Source organism: Beauveria bassiana (assembly GCF_000280675.1).
Source record: "Beauveria bassiana ARSEF 2860 unplaced genomic scaffold BBA_S00024, whole genome shotgun sequence".
Lineage (NCBI taxonomy): Eukaryota > Fungi > Ascomycota > Sordariomycetes > Hypocreales > Cordycipitaceae > Beauveria > Beauveria bassiana.
Window position 1 is genome coordinate 142789 of NW_007930859.1, and position 25318 is coordinate 168106.

A 25318-nucleotide genomic window follows, 5' to 3' on the forward strand; every position below is an offset into this window, starting at 1 on the left:
GCACTTTATGAGATTCGCCGCCGCCGCCGTCGCCGCTTATCGGGCCACATTAGTCGACGTAGCCCGCGCTGGAAACGTTGGTAACCCTTTAAGCCATCGGAGCGATCGAATTTCTTCTTTTTTTTTCGCCCATGTGCAGTCTGCTTTCCAGTCTAGCTTTTTTGCGCGGCGTGGACTCGCGGGATACTTCCTCCTCGGCCTCTTGAATCTGCGCCTTGGTCAAGACATAACCGCAGCTCATCACCTCAAACTCGGGGCCATCGCCATCAAAATGATGTGCCATGGCCAGAGGCCAAATCACCCTCGCCAGATCGCCTTTACTGAGCTGCACGGGGTCCGACGGCGGCTGTGAATTGTCATTGTTGTTTGCGCCATTGGGCGGCGGTTCACTCTGTGCTTGCGGGAACGGAACCGGACGACAATCATCAGATTCGATGAAACGAATGTGTGCCTCGATTCTTCCCTCCATTTCCGCAGTTGGCTTCCAGGCCTCGGCAGCCATTTCGCAGAGCGGTTGCAGCCTTGAGTGAAATCCTTCAACGTTGGGAACTATCTGCCCTAGCGTGCTGGCGATTTCCTTGACAGCGCTGTCGACATTATCCTTTTGCATCTCTTCCTGCTCTTCAGGAGCCACCTTGTGCAACTTTAGCAAGACGGAACGCACAAACGCTTCGTGGTCCGGATTGACCAAGGCGACGGCATCTAGGGCGCGGTCCAACTCGTAGCTCACGAGTGCGTGCCGGAAAACGTGCCTCTGAAGGAACATGCCAGCCACGCGGAGTGCGGCGGCGACCCTCATCTGCTTTGCCGCCGGCGAGTTGGACGCTGGCAGCGGGATGTTTATGCAGTGTTCTTCTAGGGGGCTTCCTGTTGTCGAAACATGTGTCTTGACGTCGACGCTGAACTCGGCGTGGAAAAACTCGAGGAATCGACAGAAAGTGTCGCCAAGTGCCTTTTGACTGCATGCCATTAGCTGAAATTCCTCGTATGTGTACTAGAAATGACAGTGGATAAGCAAATGACCACATACATTTGCCCTTTGCCATTCTTCATGGGCTGCAGCGGGGCAGTGAAGGACCGGAACTCAGCAAGCTCGTCGCTGACTGCTTCCATTTCCTCTTTGGTCCGGTTCAAGTTCTTCTTGGCCTCCTGCAGGCTGTGAGCTACAACCTTGGCGCTCGCCTTCTCCTGCTCGAGCTGCTCCTTTGCCTTGGCGCAGAGGTTCTCTTGTCGACCAATCTCCGAGTCCTTCTTCTTAATGGTCTCGCCCTGCGCGAGGATCTGCTTTTCCTGCGCCTGGACCTGTTTCGCAAGCTCGTCGGCCTTGGTTTTTGCTTCCCGCAGGACCTTGACCTCGTTCCGCCCGTCCTCGAGCTCGCGCTCCATCGCCGCCTTGTCAGCCTTCCACGAGTCGCGGTCCCCCAATATCGTGTCCCAGTTGGTCCGGTTCGCCGCTTCGAGGTCCGCGTTTCGTTCTCGTAGCCGCTGGTTGTCGACGTCTACTTTCAAGATTTGCTGCAATATTTGGCTGGACGCAACGAGGGCCATGAGATCTGGCGTTGCGCCGTTAACGGCGCTGCCCCCCGACACACCATTTTCCGATTTACTGTCCTGTTTTCCCTTGCCTGCCATTGCTGCGTAAATTAGTGTACTGTTGATAGTCGTTTTTCTCCGAGCAATGTGGGAAGTAGCGACTTTAATGGGCGACCGAGTGTACTCGGACGCTGTGGTTCGTAATCAGGCCGCATTTTATCTCGGTGGGCAGTGGTTGTATCATTGGGCGCAAAGGTATGCTGTCTCGGCGCCTCGGCGCCAAACGCCCAAAAGGTGAGCAGTACAGATTACTCTTGTTAGAGGACCAGCCAGTGGCTTGCCAGTTTCAGTGGCAAAGGATCTCGGCTGATCAGGCTGCATGTATAGTGGTCGGCCACCGCAGCATCCACCACCTGGCGGACTGCAACGTCCAACAGGAGATTGGTATCAAAGAAGAAGGGTCTTGGGCTGCTGCGATACATCAGTTGGGCGCTTGTTCGATTTAGTCGCTCACAAGTCTTGATACCGGAGCTACTGCAGCTTGACGTGGACTCGGCAAGCAATAGAGAACCAAGAGAGCTCACAGGGTACCAAGAAATGACGTATATTCAATGCGTCAGATGCCTTGCGGCCTAACAACAACCAAAGTAGACAGTCCAATAGAAGAAAGGGAAAATAGGGAAAAAAAACGAAAAATACACAGACAGTCCGTGTGTGGCAGAGCTCCATTTTCCGGTGGCGGGCACGTCTACTTTACACTATGTCGCAAGCAATCTCTAAGCGCCTACCAAAAGCAGTTCTCAGAAAATCGCAAAAGGATGATCAGTACTACTTTATCCCAAACAATACTAATAATCAAGCTTTTCCATCCTAGTTTAACGCTTTCGCGCGTGTTATCTCCTCTGAACGCCTATCAAGCGTCTATAAGACAACTTTTAGCATATCGCGAGTATTTACGCTAGTAGACGAGAGCTGCTAACAGCGACTTCACCATGCTAAGCGCCTGACGCCCACAGAACTACGCCCTTTCTATGATGACGCGTTTGAAAATTGTCGCATGTGTGTGCTCAAAATCGTGTGCGTAGTTTCGCAAATGCTGCTTTATTTAAAAAATGCCTTTTTAGTTGTCGAAGAGTGCATCGAAGCGGATCAGAGCCACGAGGTCAAGGGGCGGCGGTGGGCCATGGCCGGGTCTGGAAACCACAACATTCAAGGGAGATTACTGCGCGGCTTCAGTCCAGAATTGTTTGAGGATCGCGACCCAAGACATCAGCGCGCACCAAGTTCAGGCACCATTTCAACGGTCATCGACCACACCCTACTAAGCAGCTCCTCGGATTTCGAGGGAAATGCGCTGCGCAGAAAAAAAGCTGTTAGGTCTACCTGCGTCCGTAGCATGCAAGCCTGCAACCGCTACGCCAAGCTGAGAGAAAAGAATGGGTGTGAAGGTCTCTAGGCAGGGGCTGATAATGAGTTCATATTCACGGCCAAGACCGGTTTGCGATGCGCATACCCGTTGCGAAGAGGCCAGGCAGGCTTTGATGATGTATATAGGCATCCATACATAAGTCACACCCGGTTTGGTTGAGCATACTTGCCAAATACAACAATCCAAGCCCCGACGCTGCACGTTTTTGGCGGCAGCCCGGGTATTGCAGTTGTAGAATTGCACGTATAAAGTGTAACTAGTAGGTAGGGCTGAATTCGCGGGTTGCGGCCCAAGAGCGCCAAGAGAGAGATGCCCATGGAACCAATGTTTGGGATAAATAGATGCTAGCGATGGACTGATAAAACAGGCAGTGGCGAGTAGCCGTTTGACTGTGAGTAGTTATGTGCAAGCCTCTCCGAATAGGGTCGCGCGACACGAAGGGGTGGATGATGATGTTTTTGTTCTAGGCAACAACGTAATAGAAACGAGCCGATAATGCCTGAACCCTTGCCGAGAAGCTTGTTAGGTAGGTAGTCGTGTAAATAGTGTAAATGTATTCGTATGCTCTGCCTGGGCTAAGCGAACTGCTGAGTACGCTAACTGATCTGTATTTAGACCATGTTTCCAGGGTCCGTTCGCAGTTACAGTGCTTGCCGCAAGACTTTGCAGGGCCTTTTGTGTCCTGTCCGTCATAGTGCAGGCGCCACCCCAGCCTCAAGGGCCTTCTGTCTCCGAACATCGGCAAACAGGGGCATTGATGGGTTAACCAAGGCGAATTCTCGCTGCCATGACAATGATATCAAGCACCTAGCATGAGCAGTTACGTGAACATCATTCATAGTTTCGAGATAGCTTTAATTCTATACTATACTGTGTTATCGCTCACGCCGTCATAGGGCTCATATTTGTTCTGCAGTGGTTTTATTCACAGAATTTAACCCACGATGCAGCACAATCTAGACATATTCCTTGGAGACAACGACCATTTGCCTGCACTTTGCAACATCCCAATAGTTGGGCGACTCCACCACCATGCGGCCAGTCGCATTGACATTCTTTCCATCTTCTCGAAATATCCACGAAAACCAGACGTCAGCGGTCTTGGTCGTATTGTCGTAGTTGCTTATCTTGGCAAAAAATCCGTTAGGTGAATAAGGGACTTCAGAGCCGCACTTCTGCCAATCGCCGCCAACCAAAAGTGTTGTGCAGAAAGAGTCAAAAGCCACACGCGTGGGTGAGTTTTCGTCGCGCACATTGACATAAAATTGCTGCTAGCATCCAGGCTTTCCGCAAACTTGTTTCAATCTCTGGACATCCCAGACGCCGTCCTTGGGCTCTCCGCGATAAGCGAGAGTGGTGGCGGGTGCGAGAGCGAGAAGACCAAGAAGAATGGACAGCATTGCCAAAGGAGAAAGATGTAAAATTCTTCGGGTTGGGAAAGAAAATGTAGTGAAGAGAATGATTTGTCTTGACAATATTTGTCTATCGGAGCTGCCAGCTTATAGGGCGACTTGAATGGAGTTGACTGCGATATTCAATATTTGGAGGATGACACAAACTACAAACTACACTGCAGTCTAGATTATGTTTTTAAAAGCTGGGTTTCGCAAACTGAAGCAAGTCATTCCGTAGGTTGCCTTCCCGAATTGACCTACTCTGTACAAGTGTTGGCAGGCACGCCCGCCACGCGGACTCGGCATGGATGCCCCTCCACATCGTTATCCCCTCTAGACAGCTTCCTCTCCTCTCCTCTTCTCTCTTTCTTCATTATCACGAGCATACCTGTTTTTTCTGCTGCTAGATTATGTGCCGACCGAGTGTGATACTTCCCTCTCTCTTCGATGCGCCACAACAAGTGCTTTTATTACTTGGTTCTGGCTGTCTAGAACCTTTGTATCAGTAGGATTCTGCATAGGTGCAGCCCCCACAGTATAGACAACAGGCTGCGCATTTTTCTGTTATCATGACTACTGGTTATCAAAGTGCTAAAAACTATATTCACTGCATTGATAATGAAGATGGGTATAATAGACATGCTGTTAAAGTCCCCTTCCCGACCCCGGCGAAGCCCCAGCTCCATGCCGGCCCGTCCATCGTGTCCGTAGCCTCAACAGTCTTTCTCGATCCCGTGCTTTTATTGCCAAGACAAGATTCAATAATTTTAAAAGAAAAAAATTGAAAGCGGCTGCAGCTGGATAGATTGACTATTGAGGAAGTCACCGAACCTTGAAAGCCTAGATACTAGATTTGTGCCGTCGGGGGACGAAGCTGCTTCGCGACTCTGCTAGACTGTGTCTGCGATGGCAAAAGTTCCGCATCTCTCTATGATCTCCATACCGAAAACTACATTCACGGTGGTTATAGACGAGATGCACGCCAAGATAAGGAGCCAATATCGATGCCAAAAGTCTCGTTGCCGCGGCTGAGCAAATTGAACGCAGAGGCTGGTGAGGGAGCAAAAACCGGCGAGATGGTGTGGCAATACTGTTAATTGGCAATATTGTTAGTTCAGCCGTATGATCAACTATATAAGTACCATGGCTCTACGTGTTTGAAGAGTTCTGCAAAACCCAAGCAGATCAACTCCAGGTATTGAACATGCACAGTATCGTCTGTCTCCTCGCCCTCGCGGCCAATGTTCTCGGCAGCCCAGTCCAGCCGGACCAGTCACCCAACAACAACCTCAAGGTCAACACACCACAGACCGCCAGCGGCTGCTACCACCAGTATGTCCTATGCCAGATTGCAGTGTTGAAATCACGGCGCGTACTTACACGATGCTAGCGCCTCCCCGACCTGCTGTCTCCCAGGAGTCTGCATGTGCCAAAACGGTAAGTCATTTATATTACGATTAATCAGTGAAGTATTGCTGAGCTTTTTAAAAGGGTGGATTTATGAGGTCAACATGGACCAGATGAGAGCTGGTGGCCATGGCTGTGACCCGCCTTGGGGGTTTATCGCCACGAGCCGTGGCGGATTCCCCGGCTACTGCTGCTGAATGGCTGTGTTGAACGAGAAGCAAGTCTCAAAAAGGCAGCCTCGATCTGAAAGAACGAGCTTAATGAGGGATCCAACTTGTGAAAAGAAAACATTGTATTTGTGAAGTACAGACTGGCTACCAAGGCTGACAGCCCAGGCACCAGCATCGATTGGTATATATGCTACTTCGATAGTGCTGTCCATAAAGTAACGAATCTCTGCAGAAATCTACCTCACTGTCTCTGATTCCATAATCTTCATTGCCATTGCAAGCTTGGCTACGATAGTCGCCGCTGTCTTGGCCAGTACCATGGTGATGGTCTCTATCGTGGATCAAGCTTCTCTTGCCACTGCTGTGCTCTTGGTTGGGCTCGTAGCCAGCGCGGCCATCATGAGAGCAGCCATCAAAAGGGATGCGCGGATAGCGATACGAGTGTCCCACACTTATGCTCGTTCAGACGGACCCGCGCCAGCTAAAGCCTGGTGCCTCTTCAACAGCGATTCTCTTACCCTGTGAGCAATTTGCTCATCTGGATGACCCCTGGTAGTCGTGTGTAGCGCCTCGTATCGGTGCGGCTAAACAATACTCCGCTGAATGCTTAATTGGTGCTGTTGGTGAGAGATAGGTATGCAGTCCAGGCGATACCAACGGTCGAGACAAACGGCTGTCGCACGTTAGCTACCGACACATAAAAAGACTTTAGCGGACTTACCAGCTGGTATTGGACAGGCATCAGGCGAAAGTTGACAAGCTGCACAGCCGGCCACACCACATAGTTGGCCTTGAGAGTCGGCACATACATGTCGCGCAGCTTGTTGCTGACGGCGCGACGTCCGCCGCCCTCGGCCACCGTCATGGCAGTGAAGAAGAGGGCAACACCAAAGGGCGCGAATGCGATCTGATCAAAGGCCACACGCTTCAGCGCGGGACCAAAGGAGCTCGTCTTTGACATGGGGAAGAGGCGCTCGAGCAGCTTGAACCAGCGAAACTGGATGGGCGCGACACAAAAGCCGTAACCCATGAAGCGAGTGAGACGCTCAAAGTCAAAGGCGGGTGGCAGGCCGGTTGACGGGCCAAAACTGAGCGAGTCCTTCTCGTAATAGGGGCTTTTGCGGCCAAGCTCGTGAAGTTCGACTGTGACGGTCTCGTCCTTGGCACCGCCGGGCTTGCGGACGACGCGGTGGCGAAAGGCGGTTATGACCTGGGCGACGGTATCTGCTATACCGCCGAGAAGGGCGTTGGTGACCATCATGGTGATGACTGATGAGTTAGCGATTTTCATCTCGAAGAGATTGGCGGATTGATGGACGTACGCGGTCGCTCTTCGTACGAGGCATTGAACCTCGCCGTCAGTCGGGCGGCGAGCGCCATTTCGATGAGGAGGATAAGGGTATGGAGAAGCGGCTGTAAAAGGACGAAAGATCAGATAATGCAATTAGAAGTTGAGGTTTGATGGCTGAGCGGCACGGCACGCTGATGATGACGATATAGAGTTGACAGCGTCACCGATCACCGCAGCGGCGTGGAGCACGGGCATTGGCGGCGTTAGCGCCTATCGGTAAGGACACGTACAATGCGACCAAGAATATATCGGTTCACGGCAGAAGTCTGCAGAGGCGAGTCCCAAGCCATGCTGAGAGAGTTGATCGAGTATGTATTTGTAAAATCGAAATATTGATGTGTTGCTGGTTGGGGTCGCGGTCGCGGAAGGCTTCGTGGCCTCACCCGTTGGCCCGGGTTCGATGACGAAAGAGGCGTGGGGGACGTCCGGGGCAGCGTGCGGCTGTTAAAACCAGGCACGAGCCAGAGGAGAGTGACAAAGGGAGGATGATGAAAACAAGAGGGTTCGATGACAGACGAACGGGTAAAAAAAATGAATAGCGAACAGGAACACTAGACTGCCGGACGGATGAGGATGAGGATGTCGGAGAAGAAAGTCGTGGTCGCATGAGGTGTGGCGGAGGCTTGTGGCGGCAACTTGTAGGAGGGGTAGCAGGGTTGCAGGGGCTTTGGGTGCCCTGGAGCCCATCAAATTTTGGCGCCGTGGCCACTGTATTTCTCCTCTCTTTTTGGCCCATGGCTCGCCGCCCCTGTGGCTTGGGCCGCTCACTGCACAGTAAATGTCCGACCACAGATCAACGCGGGGCCTCTTACCAGGAAGAAACACATCATACGTCATATTGGAGATAAGAGAACATCACTGCGAGCTTTGATTATATCGTTCCATCTACTCCGTAATCCGTAGTTACATTTTCAACGCGACCGCTGCTCTGCTAAAGCCACTGTGTCACTGTAGTGGAGACGCACCTAAAGGCTGCACTAGCCACAGAAACTTGAGCCACGCCTCCTCCCCTTGCCGTTTCAAGTCCCAACGAATAGGAGCGTTCACCCTGCACCAGCTCAACCACCGCGAGCAATCTTTTGCAGCTGCGAGTACGCGCCGTTGAAAATCTGCGAGTCACCACCGTACGCATACTTGTCGCTGTTCTGCCAGAATGTCTGGAACGGCCAGCCGTTAGGGATCTCACCCACACTACTCGCGTAACGGGCGAGGCTCAGCGGAGACTTTTGGCCAAACGCAGCACTGTTGCCTGTGCACGTCTTCCACCAGTCTGTCGTCGTATAGATGATGGGGTACTGCGTCGTCTTGGCCTTGTAGTGCTCGATAAAGTCACTGATCCAGTTGACCATGGCGCTCTGTGAGAGGCCGTAGCAGGTGGCGCCGTACGGGTTGTACTCGATGTCCAGCATGCCCTAGACACGTCAGTGCGCCTTGTACACATCAGCAAATTGCAGTTCACGCACCGGAAGGGTGATGCCGTCGCCGCTCCAGCCGCCGCCGTGGGCCAAAAAGTAGTCGGCCTGCGCAGAGCCGGACGAGCGGTCGGGCAGCGCAAAGTGGTAGCCGCCGCGGATGAAGCCAGCCTTCGTGGCACCCGTGTACTGCGAGCTGAAGCTGGACGAGGTGAAGCCCGTTCCCTCGGTGGCCTATATCGTCAGCATTATCACAGTCTCCCATGGCCCTCAGCATGTACCTTGATAATGACGAAGCGAGCGCCGCTGCTGTAAGCCGCAGCCCAGTTGACGGTGGGCTGGTAGCCAGAGACGTCAAAGCCCTGCACCGTGGCAGAGGCGACGGAGGCAAGGCCGATAATGCCGGCAACAATGGATGAGAAAGACTTCATCTTGGTTACTGTCGTTGTAAGGCTGACTTCCTTCTTTCCAAGCGGGAACACACTGTCGTATTTATAGCCAATGCTTCGGCACATTCCGCTGACACTGAGGACATTCGCTTCCATTGCAACCTCGAACGCAACTCATCGTGCTGATCCCCGTTGCGCCGATACCCCTGCGCCGCGATCCAAATCCTGACCGACCGTGGGGAACTCCGTCAGCCACCAGACTCCGAGTGCCGCCGGCATCTGCTACGTTATCTCAGAACCGAAGAGGAAAACGTGCTGCCACTGGCTCAACTATAGGCCGCACGCGGTGGGACGGAAACTCGACGGAAATCGCGGCTGAAGTTGGTTGGTGGGCCCAAGAACGAGGAGAGCGAGCAGTGCGTTGCAGCTTATCTTCGTGCCGTAGCTACTGTTTACATTGCAATTTTGTCTGTCAATGCCAGCAAAAAATGGCCTGCGGCGTACACTTTGAGTCTTCGAGGGCCAGATAGGTCAGTTGATCCTCGCAGACCTCAGGTTGAAATGCACAAGATTAACTGTCGATGACCGGGAATATTCAAAACACGATCTTGCGTATAACACAACGACCCGAACTCCAAGTAAGTACAAACTCATTCTTACGGCGCTTTTTCGCCGGCAGATCCCTTCGCTAGCGTCGATGCATGCATGCTCCCCGTCTCCGGTCTTGGCGAGACGACATAATTGTCCACTGGTCCAATAGCGCCTATATCATTTAACAAGATCATGGACAGATGACACAATTTTGCCAGTAATGCATTCTGAGCTTACCACCGAACCACATTGCCACACACGCATCTCTGTTCAGCTTTACGAACTAATGCCGTGGGTGAGATTTAGGGTCCGCCTCTGTCCTCCTAGCCTCTGCTCGACATCGTTACTAGAGCGTTTTCTTGTTTTCTTGACTTCTCGAGATATGTGACCCTGTGGCGCCGCCTCGCTGTCATAGTCACCACTTATTCAAGGCGACCCCCTCGCCAAGTCGACATTATGCAGCAGACATTACGGCATTCGCATGTATGTCGCTGCAAGTGCCCTACGTTTGGGATGCCGATCCCCCCGCTTTCTGCTCGCTACGATACAATCCGGCCTCGCGGAGCTGGCCGATAGCTCAAAAGGGAAATGGACACCGCCAGCCAGTCGAGCATGTCGAGTTACAGCAACACCTGCCTCAAGGGGATTACTAACTGGACGGGCGCCAAAACTAAATCTGAACGTGAGATTCCCGGCTCGGTAGAAAGTCAATCCGACATTATTGTTTGACAGAAAATGGCGTGACTAACGTCTTATTCTATCGTAGAGTGTGACACAAATCGGCGCATATATTGTACATTGCGCAACACCCGATTAGAAGTTGCCTGCGAGCTTCTGCTTCGGACTCTGGAATTCGGAACGGGGTCTTCATATTAGGCAGCATTGGGACCTCGAGAGCTATCCTCCTCACTCGACCACTAGTTCACCAATCTCAACCTGCAGCAAATGTCGGCCCCAGCAGACGATTCAGGTCACTGGACGAGCTCATAATTTACCCACTAGCCTGCCTGACGAGAAGCAACCAGCAACAAATGTCATTTGATTTCCTTGCCACACGTCCAGATCTTGCTGTGGTTAGATGTGTTGCATGCGCTTGCGCAGGTACCGCGCCGCAAGGCTGTCGCACGAGGGTTTGTCTCAACCACCCACACTAATTCGGCGCAGCCTTTGTTGCACAGCACGAGAGTCAACTCAGCAGGGAACTTCATTGAAGAATAATTCACCGATCGGCAGCCCGTGATGGGTTACGACTTCCGTCGTTCTTGGTATGTGACTAGTCCAAGTTGGCTATTGCGCAAGCTGCGCGGCCTCACCGTGACCGCTGCCCAATAAGAAGCTTAAACGTTCACATAACGTCCGCGGATCTAACTCTCCCAAGAGGAAGAATCAGACATCTCTAGTCGACGTTGGTCACGACTGTCTTGCGGTTTCATGGGTTCAAGCTTTTCGACTCGTCCAGTAAGCGAGAGCTAAAGAAAAGCCAAGCCAGGCCAGCCAGCTACAGATCGAACAAAATCGGACCAATCTGCGGATCTACCTCTCTTGGTCCCCTCAAAATGTCGTCGATCTCCGTGCAAGCATTACAAGCTTTCAAAAGCTAATAAGACGAGGGCGAGGGCGTACTTCGGTACCACACACGTTTAGCACCTCTAGTTATACTTTGTCGCACGAGAGAACGGAAGCTCCCGATTAGCGGTCACACCCCTGTCACGCTGGAGATGGCATTTTTACAATGGGCAACAACAGAGTTTGCGACACGTTGCAGCGGCGCCGATCCGCCACCATCACGGCCATGCCCGCACGGCAACGCGGCACATGGTGCACTGCGCCACGGGGAGAGAACAGCTGAAAGCCAGTAATTACACAGTATGCGCAAGGTTCTGGAAACAGCATGATGTCCCAATCGTGAATTTTAGCGGAGCCGCGGATCATCCCACAGCGGGCAATCAAGTAGATCCTTGATTGAAGCTGGTAATCGGAGCCCTCAGGTTACACTACGATGGCGTCTGACGTCAGTGTTGGTCCTTGTACACCAGTGTTTCATAGCACCTGTCGTCAACGCACAACAGTCAACGAAGACGCAGTTTCATTGTGTAGGGTGACGCAAGCTAGTAGCACATCGTCCCTTAAGAGGAAGCTCAAAGTCGCACCATAGCTGCATATGACCGCGTTATCACAAAACTCTATGGTGACTTTCCGCACTAAACACCCCTGAAGACTTATCTATCAGATTTAAGGACGTGTATATAAAGCGTCACCGGACCGGATCTGCTGCTTGATGATGCTCCGTAACCATCTTTGACAATTCTGATCAACAAGCAACTCAACACCAAGACATACATCATGGACGCATTCTTTCAGGCACAAGCCAAGTTCCAGGCCGCCCGCGGCCTCACCAAGGTCCGCGCCAGGCCCAATCAAAACTACAAACGCCACGGCACAAAGTCATACGTCTACCTGCTGAATCGCTTCGGCTTCGAGCCAACAAAACCTGGCCCGTATCACCGCATCTAGACCCTGCAGCAGCGCGGCCTCGCACACTCACACATTGCCGTTGGCGGACGCGCGGCCATCACCTCGCGACTAGCCAAGACAATCGACGCCGACGGCAAGCAGACGGGTGAGGTTACGGCCGAAGACCAGCAGAACGACTCTGAGTACCTGTGCGAGGTGTCGATTGGCACACCGCCACAAAAGGTCCTTCTCGATTTCGACACTGGCTCATCTGATCTATGGGTACGGCTTCACCTTTTCTACTGTCGTTTGTTTCCGCGGCATGGGCACTGACCTACATAGATCTTTTCCACTGAGCTGGACAAGGCCACTCAAAAGGGCCATACCGTCTTTGACCCGTCCAAGTCGTCCACCTTTAAGAAGCTGGCCGGCCAGACGTGGCAGATTTCCTACGGCGACGGCAGCTCCGCCTCTGGCGACTGCGGCAGCGATAACGTTACTATTGGCGGCCTCACGATTGAGAACCAAACCGTCGAACTCGCTTCGAAACTCGCCGATCAATTCGCTCAGGGCTCCGGCGATGGGCTATTGGGACTCGCCTTTCCCGCCATCAACACCGTCAAGAAGAACGGGCAGCCTGCGCCCGCGCAGACCCCCGTCGCCAACATGATGACGCAGGGCGACATTCCCAAGGAGTCGCAGCTCTTCACCTCGGCATTCTACAGCGAGCGCGACGCAGACGGGCCCGAGTCCTTTTACACCTTTGGCTACATTGACAATGACCTGGTCATGGCCTCCGAAAAGGAGATTGCATGGACAGAAATTGATTCGTCTCAGGGCTTCTGGATGTTTCCCTCCACGAGCGCCTCTATCGCCGGCAAGCAGCTCAAGCTCGACGGCAACACGGCCATAGCCGACACGGGCACCACCCTGGCGCTCGTGTCGGACGAGGTCTGCGACGCGCTCTACAAGGCCATCCCTGGCGCAAAGTACGACTCCCAGCAGCAGGGCTACGTGTTTCCGCTCACGACCAAGCCCGAAGACTTGCCCGAGTTTCAGGTCGCCGTCGGCGACAACCTGTTTGTCATTCAGCCCGAGGACCTGGCGTTTGCGCCGGCCGACGACAAGAACTGGTACGGCGGCGTGCAGTCCCGCGGCAACAACCCCTTTGACATTCTGGGCGATGCGTTTCTCAAGTCTGTCTACGCCGTAAGTGTTGTGAAATGATGCAGTTTTACTTTTCTTGCGCTTTTGGGTGTAAAAAGACTCTGTGCTGATGTTTTTTTGTAATAGATTTGGGACCAGGGCAATCAGCGCTTCGGTGCCGTCCCCAAGATTGAGAAGACGCAGAACTTGACTCCTCCCAAGTCTCAGTAGACTACGGCACCCATTAACATATCGTGATACAGCGTCTTTACATCATGTACGGCCATAGCCGAGTGATAGATCTAGATCCCGTCAAGATCTTTGCCACTGCCTAATGCGTCTTCAAATTAGGCAACTATTACTAGTTTCTTAGTATAATATACCTCTATTTTAGTAACATTTGAACGAACTACCTCACTACTTAGCTACTATTTTAGCTTACTAAAATTCTGTTACTACTTTAATAAATAAAGATAGAATAGTAATCTTTATATATATTGCTTGGATTAGCTCGTAAGAGCCTTCGGTCCTTTCTATAGTGTATTGACTAGTAGATACAGGGGAAAACCCTAGAATTCCAAGTAAAAACCCCTACTAATAGACTAAGTCAAGCACCAGCGAGACTCATATGGATCAAGTGCCCTCTATCTGACACGTACACTAATTACCCCTCATTTCTTGAAGAACTGCACGGATGCTCGCAGTGTCCTCATCCCACATCGTATTGACTATGTCACTAGGACAAGCCGCACGCACACTGTTGTAGTGTGCTTCGTAGCATTGCCGGAGGCCTCGCTGGTCTAGGCAAGTCACGTAAGCAGACAATGCCCCCGCGCACCGAGGGTAATGATCGTTTGACCCGCCACTAGAGGCATCCGTCGCGACAGCTGTCTGTGCAGCCGAAAGCAGGAACAGAACTCCGCAAAGCTTAGAGAAGTGGAACATCTTGAAATTCTTTTTGAAAATAGAAGCAGATCTTAGAAGTGTGTTAATAGGAATAATTCCGAATCTAAGGTTTTTAGGGTTAGGGTAAGGGTTAGAAGACTCACGGAAAAGGGTAGAGTTGATTCGTAGAAGACTATAAGTGATAGTATACTAGAAGATTTCTTAGAAAACTGCTAGTTTCGCTGTATATAGCTTACTTAGGTAACAAGTATTAGAGAACGTAGGGGGAGGTATGCCTTATATAGACGATTTCGGCGGGAAGAGCCTTCCCTACCCGTCTGATCTTCTTAGGCAGCAACTCCATCACACGATCATCTATTGGTAACAGATGCGCCGACCGTCCCGTCTTTGCATTAATATAATGCAAGGACGTGATAGGTGCGCTAACTAATCGGATTTCTTCTTCAGGGGGCCGCAATATCCTCTCCAACGGATCATACGATAATACCTTGTTGAGATAGAGAAGTACCCGGATGTCAGGGGTTTAAACTCTAAGCTGATAGCCGATATAACCTCTCTAACAGGTTATATAATAATACCTTATTGAAACAGAGAAGACCAAGAAAAGTCCGAGAAGCGAAACTTATTTCCTTAAAAAGGATATATCTAATAGATATAGAGAAGATCTAACTAGGAGGCATAAATATTACTTCTATAACTTATAATTTCGAGCCGCTAATAAGACTAGTTTCACGTTACCTTATCGTTAGTAACCCTCTTCCTTTAACCTATTGAAAGGTATAGACCTCGTAAAGTTATCTAATTAACTTTGACTATTATACTCTGCGGCATTAATGTAACCATATACCTCTTCGTTTGAAATTCATTGATGGCATGTTTATGGTGGGGGAGATGTATATATGTAAGGACAGCTAAGACAAGTCGACGTCGATGCCAAGCAGACGGTTGAAGTTACAGTCGAGGACCAGCAGAACGACTCTAAGCGCTAATACGAGATGTCAATCGGCACACCGCCTTAAAAGGTGCTCCTCAATTTAAGGCTGTGTTATGCTACGTGTCAACGTAATTATGCCAGCTATAATATAGCCCTAGTTAATAAAGTACCTTTTCTGATTTAGGCGTCTCACATAAATTGAAAGAGCTATTTCTACCCTTTTACGAACTGCTGACTTAGTGACTTGGGGTACTGGCGGCTGTACGGAGTACTGGCTACACGGCTGCTATACGGGCTGTACTGTCAGGGCTGAGGGGATAGGTAGATTGATACCTACTTTGTGCTGTGGCCCGCTGTGGCCCGCCGTGGCCCGCTGTGGCCAGCCTTGCAGGGGGTTCTGCTTCCATGTAACCCGAGTCACCAGTCACCAGTCACCAGTCACCAAAAAACTCAAGATCAGGGCATGATTCAGGTAGCGCGGACCTTGTTATATTAAGCATTCCTATATCCTGTATTTGTCTCTATCGCCAAGACTATCTATCCAAAGGCATAAAATTTTTACACCTCGCATAACTGGCAACTCGTTTCACCTTCTCATTCAAAGTACAGCACTTGTCATGTCACAGCGGCAGGCCTACGGAAAGGTACGATTCGTCGTCGTCAAAAGCCCACATGTCGGCGATTTCGCCATCAGCCGTAGACGCAGCATCGCTCTGCTGCTGCAACATGTACTTGACGCCCTGCAACTGTGCGTCAATTTCATAGCCTTTGTCGGCGTCTGACACACTTCTATTGACGGACTGGGACTCGGTCGCAGTCTGCTGCACCGCCTCAGTTCCCCATTCCGTTTCCAACATGGCTTCTGCGGGCTCGCCCATGGCCTGGCAACAATGGTGCAGAGCCATCCACACAGATGACATGACTGATTCCTTGACCTCGCGCGCACTGGATCGATTGAGCGAGGCGAGAGCGAGGCTGTGAGCGGCTGCGAATAGGATAAACTCGTGGCATGCGTGAGCACCCGCGGACGCGTGCACTTGGTCTCGATATTCGTTGACCGCGTCTTCTAGAATGGCGACGATCCGGTGCAGCATGGCGGCGTCGAGATTTGGAAACATGTCGTCTTCGATTTCGGCAACGACATCGGCGCAGAGCGACGCGACAACTTGCCGATGCACCACGGCGTAGTAGCTAGGTCCACCGATGTAGAGTGAGGTGCATGCGGCTTTGTGAGTGCCGAAATGCTGTTCGCTGCTTGTATTGCATGGCTCGGCAGTACCAGGTGTTGGAAGGAATGGGTAAGCCGTCGCTGCTGTCTTGGTTCTGGATCCTGTCTGACCAGCATGGGAGGAAATTTGAGACTGTATTGACCTCGGTCCGTCTTCGTGCGGACCAGGACGCAGCATTGCAACTGCATTCTCTAGTCTTAGCCGGCGGAGATAGTAGTCGGCAAATCTGTTTCTCGATTCGCCGCTCAGTGGCACGCCAAGTGCGAGTATAAATGGGCGTACAAAGACGTTGAGCAGCCACAGTTGGAAACTAGTAGGCTGTGTCGATGCCGGGGACAAAAGACTATTCACCTCGGAATTGAAGGCTTGACTCAACTCAATCGCCAGGCGCTGGCTCTCCTGGATATCCTTGCTTGCTCCAGAAGCATGGAGGTGCTCGAGTACTCGGAGACGAAGGCGCTGCGTACGCGATAGCGCAGCTAATACAGTCGATGCTGGCACGCGCAGGGAATCTGGCACAAAATATGACCTGGGCTCCTCTTCAACCCCGTTAGAAGAAGGCGTGGCGCAGTCATAGCTATCGGCGCCAAGAGGCGGGGGAAGCTCTGCGTCGAGATACTGGTGTAGCGAGAGCTCGAGCATAGTTGCCCATAGTCGTCTGCGGAGTTCTGTCTCGGCTTCCTTGGCCGGCTTCGCCATGGACCCTGTCCGTGGCTCTCGATGCAGGCCCATCTGCATGCCCAGGCGGGCAAGGTCATGGTCTCCCGTGAGAATTACTGTTCCATCCATACTTGGTCGTCGTGGCCAGGGGTCAGTGTGCAGCTGTGTCTGGCGCGCAAGCGCCAGTAAACACAATATTTGGGCAACATCCAAGTCAGCACGAATACCTCTTGCCGTTTTCTGAGCCAGCCACTGTCTAGTGTGTTGCACGCACATGATGGCATGGTTTCGCCGACTCGTTTGTCGCGCTCGTTCGGCCTCTGAGCTTGCCGCTCCAGGACTACTCGGGCATGTAACCGAGCCGAGCGCGATGACGACGAGTAATTTGTGGGCAAAAGCTTCTTCATGGTCTGTGCTGGGTACTCTTGACGCGTCAATTGCTTCCCAAAAGCGCTCAAACTCGCTGGTAAACACGGCCGTGTCTAGTATGCACAGGACGGAGCCGAATGTCTCAAAGTAGGCGCTGACTAGCTTCTTGCACGCCTGGCGGGGCGGCAAAAGTTGATGAATCTTGGATGAAGCATCTAGCAGTGGTGATAGACGAGCTAGGCTTTGTTTATCATCTTGTTGTTTTTGCAGCCGGGCTTGATTTTCCAGCTTCAGAACAATGCCCGATAGCGGCGGTAGTCTGAGACATTCATCAGGCTCTGCTTCGTATAGGTCGCGCAGTATCGGCACCAGTTGAGCCTCGTCTGAACTTTGATGCCGGGTAATGTCGCGGATAAGATATTCGACTTTTCCTATTCGAGCCAATATTTGATACCAGCGATCATCGCCAGAATCTGGGTTGACACCCGCGGAATGGGAAACCGAGCCGGGGTTTATTGTTTCCGTTGAGCCAGGGTACCCCTGCCGCGCCCTAGAATGGTTGGTGCTTTCCTTTTTTTCATGGTCATCGATGACGGAAAAGGTTGGGCTCTGGAAGTAGTCAGCCCCCGCATCTGCCAAATGTCCCGTGGGAGGCGTGATCTGGTGTTCCCAGCTGGGCTGCCAGTCGATGCCGAATTGATCAAGGCCGTGAAATGCGTCCGACTCAAAACTCGGCAAATTGAACTTGGTCAGATCAACACTATGAGTGTTGTTGACCTTGGGTCTCGGCTGATGCTGTGCGGTGTGCGGCCGAGGCGGTGCAGAGGCCGCGTACGCTCTAGGTTGGCTGTGATAGATGCATGAAAGAGCTGGCAGGGACTTGCGGCACGGTCCGCACGGGAAACCACGGTCGCATCGAATTTTCCGCCTGCGACACTCGCTGCATGCAACGGCAGGTCGACGTCGCCTATGCGCCGGGCCGGGCTCCATGGGCGACGAAGAATGGGGTGTAGTGTACAACCCGCTGCAGGTATATAAAGTGACAAGAAGACTGCATGGAGCAATGCCTTTTGCGAAAATTCAAATGTATATAAATGTTCCCGGTTCTACACTTGCTCTGGAGTGTCCTTCAGCCTCACGCAACTACTCAGCCTTTCATCATCAAGGGAAGCAATAGTAAACAGCCTGTCTGCCTGGGTTGTCCGTCCAGAGTGACGGTTGGGGGCGGGCTAGTAACCTTGGAAGCTTGTCTCAACCTTTCGAAACTCCATATCCGGTTGCCGAGCCCACCAAAAGGCGCCACTCACGCTGCTATAAAAGGTACGGGGACTGCCTCCTTCAGAGGCAACCGGATAGTCGTACCATGAAGAATGTGCGGAACCAGTGCGAGCAATGTTGACCTCCACCGCTGCCTGTTACTGCAGGCTCAAGCCTTTTCAGTCTACTAGTCTCTAAACCAACGCCATTACCTGCCGTGTCTGATGATGCCATCCCGCCGTGTAACCACTAGTTAGAAAGCACTAGCAAGCCTAGCATGATAGGCTTGCTGAAGTATGCCCCCCAAAATGAATGAGACTTCTGACTCATCAAACACACTTTATACGACGAATGTAATGCCTTTTTATGCACTGCGAGGCTCGGCTGGAAGGATTCTGCTGTGTAACGATGCACCGTTTAGACTCGTCAAACCACAAGGGAACGGTTTCCGATTCATTGCCAAGACGTCGTCAGCCGTGGCTGTGCATTGCATAGCTCTTTTTACTATTTCGCTGCCTACCCCTGCGGAAAGACGATCGTTGCAAACTCGAGAATAGACTTTAACCAATCGCAGCGAGGCGCATATTGGCTACCATGCATGACAGCGCCTGTCAGCTTCAAGTTGCGTCTGCCTTTGGGCAACAACATATGTACGAACATGTCAGTCAGCAATTTTTGCAGAAACGAGGTCCAGTACCCAACTGGGGTATCTGATAACTGTTGAGCCAATTGGAGTTGTCGTAGCATCTCCGAGTCTCAGCCTCGGAAAAAGGCACAGGGCGTGCTCTTAGACGACGGAAATCTCCAACAAGGCTCTGGTTGAATATCCCGATCAAGGCCGCTCATATCCAAAACGGCCGCAATAAACCTCTCGGAAAATTCTGATTTGGGGCATTCTATCTTTCCATGATATTTTCCTTGCCTAGTGACGCATTGATTCCCGTGTGCATGTAGGTCAGGCGGGTTTTCTACCACTTGGAGATAAACATGGGGTATTCGCTCAAAGACATCGGGAAACGTGACTGTAGAAGAAACTTTGCATTGTACGCCTGAAATTTATTCTTGCAAAACTATTAACGAAAATGCTGTCCCTCCTAGACAGCGTGAGCCTCCCATACCTTATCCTGTCGGCATGTCTTTCTGTCATACTGCTGCGCAGATTCCTAGCTCACGACAAGGGAGGATCCAAGTCCATCGCACAAGGCTGTTTGCCTGAGCCACGTTTGCGTCAATGGGATCCTATCTTTGGTTTTGGCATTGTCATTAGCCAGGCAAGAGCCTTGCGGGGACACCGCTATCTCGAATGGCTCCGAGACCTCCACGCCAGCATGCCTCATACAAAGACCTTTTCTGCAAACTATGGCGGCTACCGGTGGATCTTTTCCATTGAGCCAGAGATTCTCAAAGCCGTCTATGCGACCAATTTCCAAAACTTTGGCGTCGAGCCCATCAGGCAGCACCCTCCTGGATTTCAACCATTTGCCCACAAGGGTGTCAGCACCAGTGATGGCGACGACTGGAGCTTCAGTCGCACCTTGATCAAGCCCTTTTTTGAGCGAAGTGTCTATGTCAGTACTGATCGTATCAAGCCATTTGCGGACAAATTCATGACACTGCTTCCTGATGATGGAGAGACTTTTGACATACAGCCTCTGCTTCAACGATGGGTACGTGAGCTGCTGCTGTGCCCACATCATATAACAACGTACTGAGAGATTTTTGAACAACTTTTAGTTTCTCGACATTACATCTGAATTCATTTTTGGCAGATCTCAGGATTCCATGACGCATGCCGACCGTGCTGAAGTCACGTGGGCAATGGCCGATGTTCTCCGAGGCGGCCGTCAACGAGCGCAGACTCACAGAATTCTCTGGGCGTTCAATTGGGATTGGTGGTTTGAGGCCGTGGAAAAGGTACACGGTTTTCTGAATCCATACATTCGGTCGACCTTGAAAGAACTCGAGGAACGACAGCAGCGCATCAAAGATGGCCTCCCAGTCGACGAGGAGAGAACAGACTTGCTCTGGTCAATGGCCACGATGCTTCCCGACGAGGAAGAGCTGAGGTCTCAAGTCTGCCTCATCTTTGTTCCAAACAATGACACGACATCAATGTTTATCGGCCATTGCCTGTACTTCCTCGCCCGCCACTCGAACGCGTGGAAGAGACTGAGAGATGAAGTGGATGCGGTCGGCGATGCGCCCATTACTTTTGAGATGCTCAGAAACATGAAGTACCTCAACGGCATCTTGAATGAAAGTATGAAACCCAAACCCCTCTCATCTAAGCTGACCCTAGCACTGACCACACTTTGTACGCCAGCGCACCGTTTGATCCCCAACAACGTGACTCAGGTCCGAGCTGCCCTCTCAGATGTGGTACTGCCACTTGGGGGAGGACCAAACGGCAAAGCCCCCCTCGACGTTCGCAAAGGTGATATTGTTTCAGTGACAAAGACTGTCATGTATCGGGACCCCGACCAATGGGGTCCGGATGCCAACGAGTATCGGCCTGAACGCTGGGACGGCATGCGAGGCGGCTGGCACTTTTTGCCCTATGGGGGCGGGCCGAGAAGATGCCCAGCGCAGATGATGGTCCAGAACGAGTCTGCGTATATGCTTTTTCGGTTGGCGCAAAAGTATAGCACCATTGTGGCGCGGGACCCGGAGCCGTTTAGGGCCAGAATGCGTATTGGACCTTCTAGCATGCACGGAGTCAAGATTGCGTTTTACAAGTAGCTTTTAGGATACATATTCTTGCTTGAATGAAACACGCTTACAGATTAAGTCGAAGAAATGGAATGAAGTGAGAGAAATGGAATGATCCAGTTTGGTGACTTGTGTGGTGCCAGCGGGAACTTATTCCGGACGACCATTTCAGACAGCGTGACCCTCGCAAGTCGACCAAAAATTTGTTGAAAGTTTTATCAAACTCGTGTTGGCCCTGAAATTCGTAACAAAACCGGCATATATGTAACAATATGTCAAAGTCTCACCAAGGCTCAGGTATTAAAGTAGCACTAGTGACAATGGATTACGAAAGTTGACAAAGTGCACAATTAGACACTATGCATAGCCAGTCTGTGAATAGTGTAGAATTCTAGCAGATAATGATGCCAAGTACAAGTACAAAAAAAAAAAAAAACTAAACTTTGCGCCTCTTGACCAGAATACGCGCGCCAGGAGGAGGCTCGGATAATTCCCCCTGCCAAACACTGGGCGGCTGCTTGCCCTGGTAATCCTCCGGCCAGCCAAGGTCGTAGTGTGTCAGAAGCTGGGCCAGGATAATCTTGAACATCAAATCGACCATGAACCTTCCCGGGCAGGCGTGTTTTCCATGGCCAAAGGGCAAGTACTGCGGCGAAGTCGTGACAAAAGCATCCTTGGTATGACTACTAGTACTCCTGCCGTCGTCGTCGTCGTCGTCGTCGTCGTCTTTGGACGCTCTCGAAAAGCGAAAGGGGTCAAACTTTTGCGGATTGTCGAACCGGTCGGCGTCGACCTGTGCGCAAGAGGCCAGCCAGGATATGGTGGTTCCCTTTTGGAGCTTGATGCCTTCGGGGCTCTCGAGGCCGTCCTTTAGGACGGTGCGCATGGAGCCGCGCGTGCCCAGGGGAAAGTTGAGACGCATCGCTTCACGCGCGACGCTGTCGCATTTCCTCATGCGCGTAAACGTATCCTTGGTCCAGCAGCCTTTTGCGTCTGTACCTCTCATGACTTGGGTGATTTCATCTCGAAGTGTGGCTATGGTGTTGAATTCGGCGTCTGAGCCGATGATGTTGAGGATGAGATTTGTCACGGAAACGGTGGACTGGTGCATCGCGACAAAGTTGGCCGCGCACACGCGTCGCGTCATGATGCCGAGGTTGGCATACTCGTCTGGGCGCTTTTTTTGGGCGAAGCGAAGCATCATCATGAAGAGGTCCTGTGGCCCCGGGTCGCTTTTCTGGCCGTCTCTGCTTTCGAGGATGGAGATGCGCTCTTGGTACAGAGGCTCGAGGTGCTCTTGAATCCTCGAAATATTGCGACGTGTCTGCCAGCTGGCTAGAGGTCCAGTTACTGCGCGGATCAAGTCGGGAAATGGGAGGGTAGCCCAGATTGTAGTCACCATGCCGAGAATGACCTTGTAAGAGAGATCAAGATAGCCATCGTCTCGGCAAAGCGGCAGGCCGACAATAAATCGGCTTGTTGCCTGGGCAATAACCCTCCTCATGATGACTTCCAGCTCAATCTCTTTCCAATTCTCCGCATCAGTTCCCAGGTGTTTTGAAAAAGCGGCAGCTAGCTCTTCATTCAGCTGGGGGATAAGATTTTGCAGGATGGAGCTTAGATGGGCCTTGACGAGATCGAGCTGCCACGGGTCCTCCCAGTATCTGCTATGGCCAAGGCTGTACTTGGTTTGATTGAGCTCTGAGAATGCCTTTTTGATGCTCAGCGAGTCGTCGGGCTGCGACATGGCCCAATTCATTGCACTCTCGGGCATGATCATGGCAGTGTGAACACCCATGGAGGGAACTAGAACCGCTTTGCCCTTTTTGGCATACTATACAGCGTTAGTATAATTATTTGCATCTGAGATTCTCCCCATCTAGTGACTTGCAGTATGATAGGCTTCATCGAAAAGAGCGGCGCAGTCGTTGTAGTATCTCAATCTGTTGGAGAGGGAAAACCATCTTCGCTGTGGAGGTTCTCCTGCCAATGGTAACGCAGGGTAAAAGGGCTCATGATTGAGCTTCCAAAAAAGAAGAATAATGCTGACGACTCCCAGAATGCCCGTCACTTTTTCGTAGTAGCCAAGCTGGGCTACCATGGATAATACCTCGGAAAGCGCCATTTCGATTGTCGACAGAGAGTCAACAGTACTGCAGAGCGTAACAAGAATGACACTTCAAATAGCACATTATAGAAGGAAATGTGGAAAAAATCCAAGAGTAGCGTATTACAAAGACGACACTTGTATGGACAGGCAGCAAATCACTGGAAGATTCGGAATATTTATGCAGCCTCACGGAGAATTGCGGGCGCTACTGGAGTGACAGCATTCTGCAACTGTTCGATCTGATATGTTGTGACTCGCCGTTCCACAATTCTATAGGTTTACTCCGCGACTGTTGAGTTGCAGACATTATGACAGTCATCAACTACAGTCATCAAGGAAGGTTGACAATATGTGCAGATCAAAACAGCGGCGCAGTGCCGGTCGCGTACGCTACTTGGCTACGCACTAGCAACGCAATTTTTTGGATCATTTATTTAGTCACAGGACGAAATAAAGAAACTATTCAAGAAATTTGGAGCCAAGTCTGTTTATTGATTGTAACAGTTTCACTATTCGCTTGCCCTCAAAAGCCTAATTATCTTCACTAGCTGACCGATGCAAGAGCAGGATTGCAACAATGCCCAACACATCTCACATTCCCAAGGTATAGCATCAACTCAAGGCAGCGCCTCCTCTGAAATATGATAGACCAGCTTTCGGCGCTTGATCTGGCCCAGTTTGACAGCAGCTACTCCTTCTGGTACATGGAGCAGCCCACCGCTTCTTATTTCTAGGGTAGGCGCCTCAATCAACTCGGCATCCAACAGTTTCTGTGCCAGATGATACCACTCCTCGGCAAGGCGATGATCATCCGGTCTCTCATCAAGATTATATGGTGGGGCCCAAGGAATAGACTGCCCGAATTGCGTAAAGGAGCATATCCAGTCCGGCACGATGCTTCGACGCACACAGCCGCGTACCGGGAACGGGTCCAGTGAGACGTAGCGTCCGCCCGCGCTTCCAATGGCTTCGTAGCAAATGGCCATTGAGGCTGACTCGCTCAGACAGTCAATGGCAAGCGTCAGAGAGTCATTCGTGTAGTCGCGAATGTCCCGGCCACATGTTGCTGATTGATAGTCAAATGTGGCGGCCGCACCGAGACGTTTGGCACGGCTTGCAGACTCGGACGAGCAGCATGTGATGGGGTGGAAACCAGCAGCTTTGAGAATCTGTATAGCTATAGCACCTGTCGAGGTACCGCCTCCATAGACTAGGATGAAGACGTTGGCGTCGCTGTCAAAAGCACCGTCATGATGTTGAGATGCGGATGCAGCCGCAATGGATCTCGACACTGCCTGGAGCAGGGAAGACATGGAAATGTGCAGATAATGCAGCGCCATGCCAACTGATGCAATTCCAACTGGTAGGGAGGCTGCCGCTTCCAGAGACATGTGGTCAGGCACACGCCAGAGGAATCGACGTGGCAAGGTGACGTACTCGGCAAAGGCGCCATTACCGAGTACGTGCGGGTTATTGCCAAAGACAAATCCCATGACGCGATCACCAGTCTTGATTGTGTCTGCTGTTTCGGTCCTGCTCTTTGCATCACCGTGTAGAGCGACCACGATGCCGGCAAAGTCTGTTCCGCTAGTAGCGCCAGGTGTAGGAGACAGTTCTGCCGACTTGCCATCCACCGGATTGATGGCAACGCAGACGACTCGGATCAAGACTGAATCATCTTGGTCAAGCGTGGGGACAGGAGCGTCCGCAACAAGATGGAGAGTATCAGGACTGGCTACTTTGAGAGCCTTCTGAGTGAGTGGTCGGGCAGAGATGGCTGCCATGATGGGTTGAATGGCTGTCCTTGTGTTGATTGTAATCGCGAATAAATCTCGAGCAGACTCGAGACTCGGTAAGCGATTCGATTA

The 25318-nt window shown here is 51.6% G+C and overlaps 11 protein-coding genes across 11 annotated transcripts; 3 read left to right on the forward strand and 8 right to left on the reverse strand.

Moving 5' to 3' along the window:
* Positions 1 to 88: 88 nt before the first annotated feature.
* BBA_07327 (putative MEI5 protein) lies at positions 89 to 1632 on the reverse strand (the record flags this gene model as incomplete). The annotated part of the gene is made up of 2 exons (XM_008602424.1): positions 89 to 959; positions 1031 to 1632. 2 exons carry the CDS (start codon positions 1630 to 1632, stop codon positions 89 to 91), a joined length of 1473 nt encoding a protein of 490 aa, XP_008600646.1.
* Positions 1633 to 3918: 2286 nt separating this feature from the next.
* On the reverse strand, positions 3919 to 4678 carry BBA_07328 (uncharacterized protein; the record flags this gene model as incomplete). Its single annotated transcript, XM_008602425.1, has 3 exons — positions 3919 to 4230; positions 4532 to 4539; positions 4618 to 4678. The coding sequence occupies 3 exons, from the start codon at positions 4676 to 4678 to the stop codon at positions 3919 to 3921; spliced, it is 381 nt and encodes a 126-aa protein (XP_008600647.1).
* An 882-nt stretch (positions 4679 to 5560) lies between these two features.
* BBA_07329 (uncharacterized protein) lies at positions 5561 to 5960 on the forward strand (the record flags this gene model as incomplete). Its single annotated transcript, XM_008602426.1, has 3 exons — positions 5561 to 5688; positions 5747 to 5793; positions 5848 to 5960. The coding sequence occupies 3 exons, from the start codon at positions 5561 to 5563 to the stop codon at positions 5958 to 5960; spliced, it is 288 nt and encodes a 95-aa protein (XP_008600648.1).
* Positions 5961 to 6540: 580 nt separating this feature from the next.
* On the reverse strand, positions 6541 to 7574 carry BBA_07330 (vacuolar membrane protein; the record flags this gene model as incomplete). Its single annotated transcript, XM_008602427.1, has 4 exons — positions 6541 to 6606; positions 6655 to 7202; positions 7256 to 7346; positions 7515 to 7574. 4 exons carry the CDS (start codon positions 7572 to 7574, stop codon positions 6541 to 6543), a joined length of 765 nt encoding a protein of 254 aa, XP_008600649.1.
* A 768-nt stretch (positions 7575 to 8342) lies between these two features.
* Positions 8343 to 9241, reverse strand: BBA_07331 (N,O-diacetyl muramidase, putative; the record flags this gene model as incomplete). The annotated part of the gene is made up of 3 exons (XM_008602428.1): positions 8343 to 8696; positions 8748 to 8930; positions 8978 to 9241. 3 exons carry the CDS (start codon positions 9239 to 9241, stop codon positions 8343 to 8345), a joined length of 801 nt encoding a protein of 266 aa, XP_008600650.1.
* A 2778-nt stretch (positions 9242 to 12019) lies between these two features.
* BBA_07332 (aspartyl proteinase) lies at positions 12020 to 13507 on the forward strand (the record flags this gene model as incomplete). The annotated part of the gene is made up of 4 exons (XM_008602429.1): positions 12020 to 12076; positions 12191 to 12412; positions 12473 to 13339; positions 13424 to 13507. 4 exons carry the CDS (start codon positions 12020 to 12022, stop codon positions 13505 to 13507), a joined length of 1230 nt encoding a protein of 409 aa, XP_008600651.1.
* A 275-nt stretch (positions 13508 to 13782) lies between these two features.
* BBA_07333 (uncharacterized protein) lies at positions 13783 to 14221 on the reverse strand (the record flags this gene model as incomplete). Its single annotated transcript, XM_008602430.1, has 2 exons — positions 13783 to 13809; positions 14033 to 14221. 2 exons carry the CDS (start codon positions 14219 to 14221, stop codon positions 13783 to 13785), a joined length of 216 nt encoding a protein of 71 aa, XP_008600652.1.
* A 1515-nt stretch (positions 14222 to 15736) lies between these two features.
* Positions 15737 to 18364, reverse strand: BBA_07334 (C6 zinc finger domain-containing protein; the record flags this gene model as incomplete). The annotated part of the gene is made up of 1 exon (XM_008602431.1): positions 15737 to 18364. The coding sequence occupies one exon, from the start codon at positions 18362 to 18364 to the stop codon at positions 15737 to 15739; it is 2628 nt and encodes an 875-aa protein (XP_008600653.1).
* Positions 18365 to 19713: 1349 nt separating this feature from the next.
* BBA_07335 (Cytochrome P450 CYP655C1) lies at positions 19714 to 21370 on the forward strand (the record flags this gene model as incomplete). The annotated part of the gene is made up of 2 exons (XM_008602432.1): positions 19714 to 20298; positions 20366 to 21370. 2 exons carry the CDS (start codon positions 19714 to 19716, stop codon positions 21368 to 21370), a joined length of 1590 nt encoding a protein of 529 aa, XP_008600654.1.
* A 406-nt stretch (positions 21371 to 21776) lies between these two features.
* BBA_07336 (Cytochrome P450 CYP623C1) lies at positions 21777 to 23465 on the reverse strand (the record flags this gene model as incomplete). The annotated part of the gene is made up of 2 exons (XM_008602433.1): positions 21777 to 23174; positions 23391 to 23465. 2 exons carry the CDS (start codon positions 23463 to 23465, stop codon positions 21777 to 21779), a joined length of 1473 nt encoding a protein of 490 aa, XP_008600655.1.
* Positions 23466 to 24067: 602 nt separating this feature from the next.
* Positions 24068 to 25234, reverse strand: BBA_07337 (Alcohol dehydrogenase; the record flags this gene model as incomplete). Its single annotated transcript, XM_008602434.1, has 1 exon — positions 24068 to 25234. The coding sequence occupies one exon, from the start codon at positions 25232 to 25234 to the stop codon at positions 24068 to 24070; it is 1167 nt and encodes a 388-aa protein (XP_008600656.1).
* Positions 25235 to 25318: the final 84 nt, after the last annotated feature.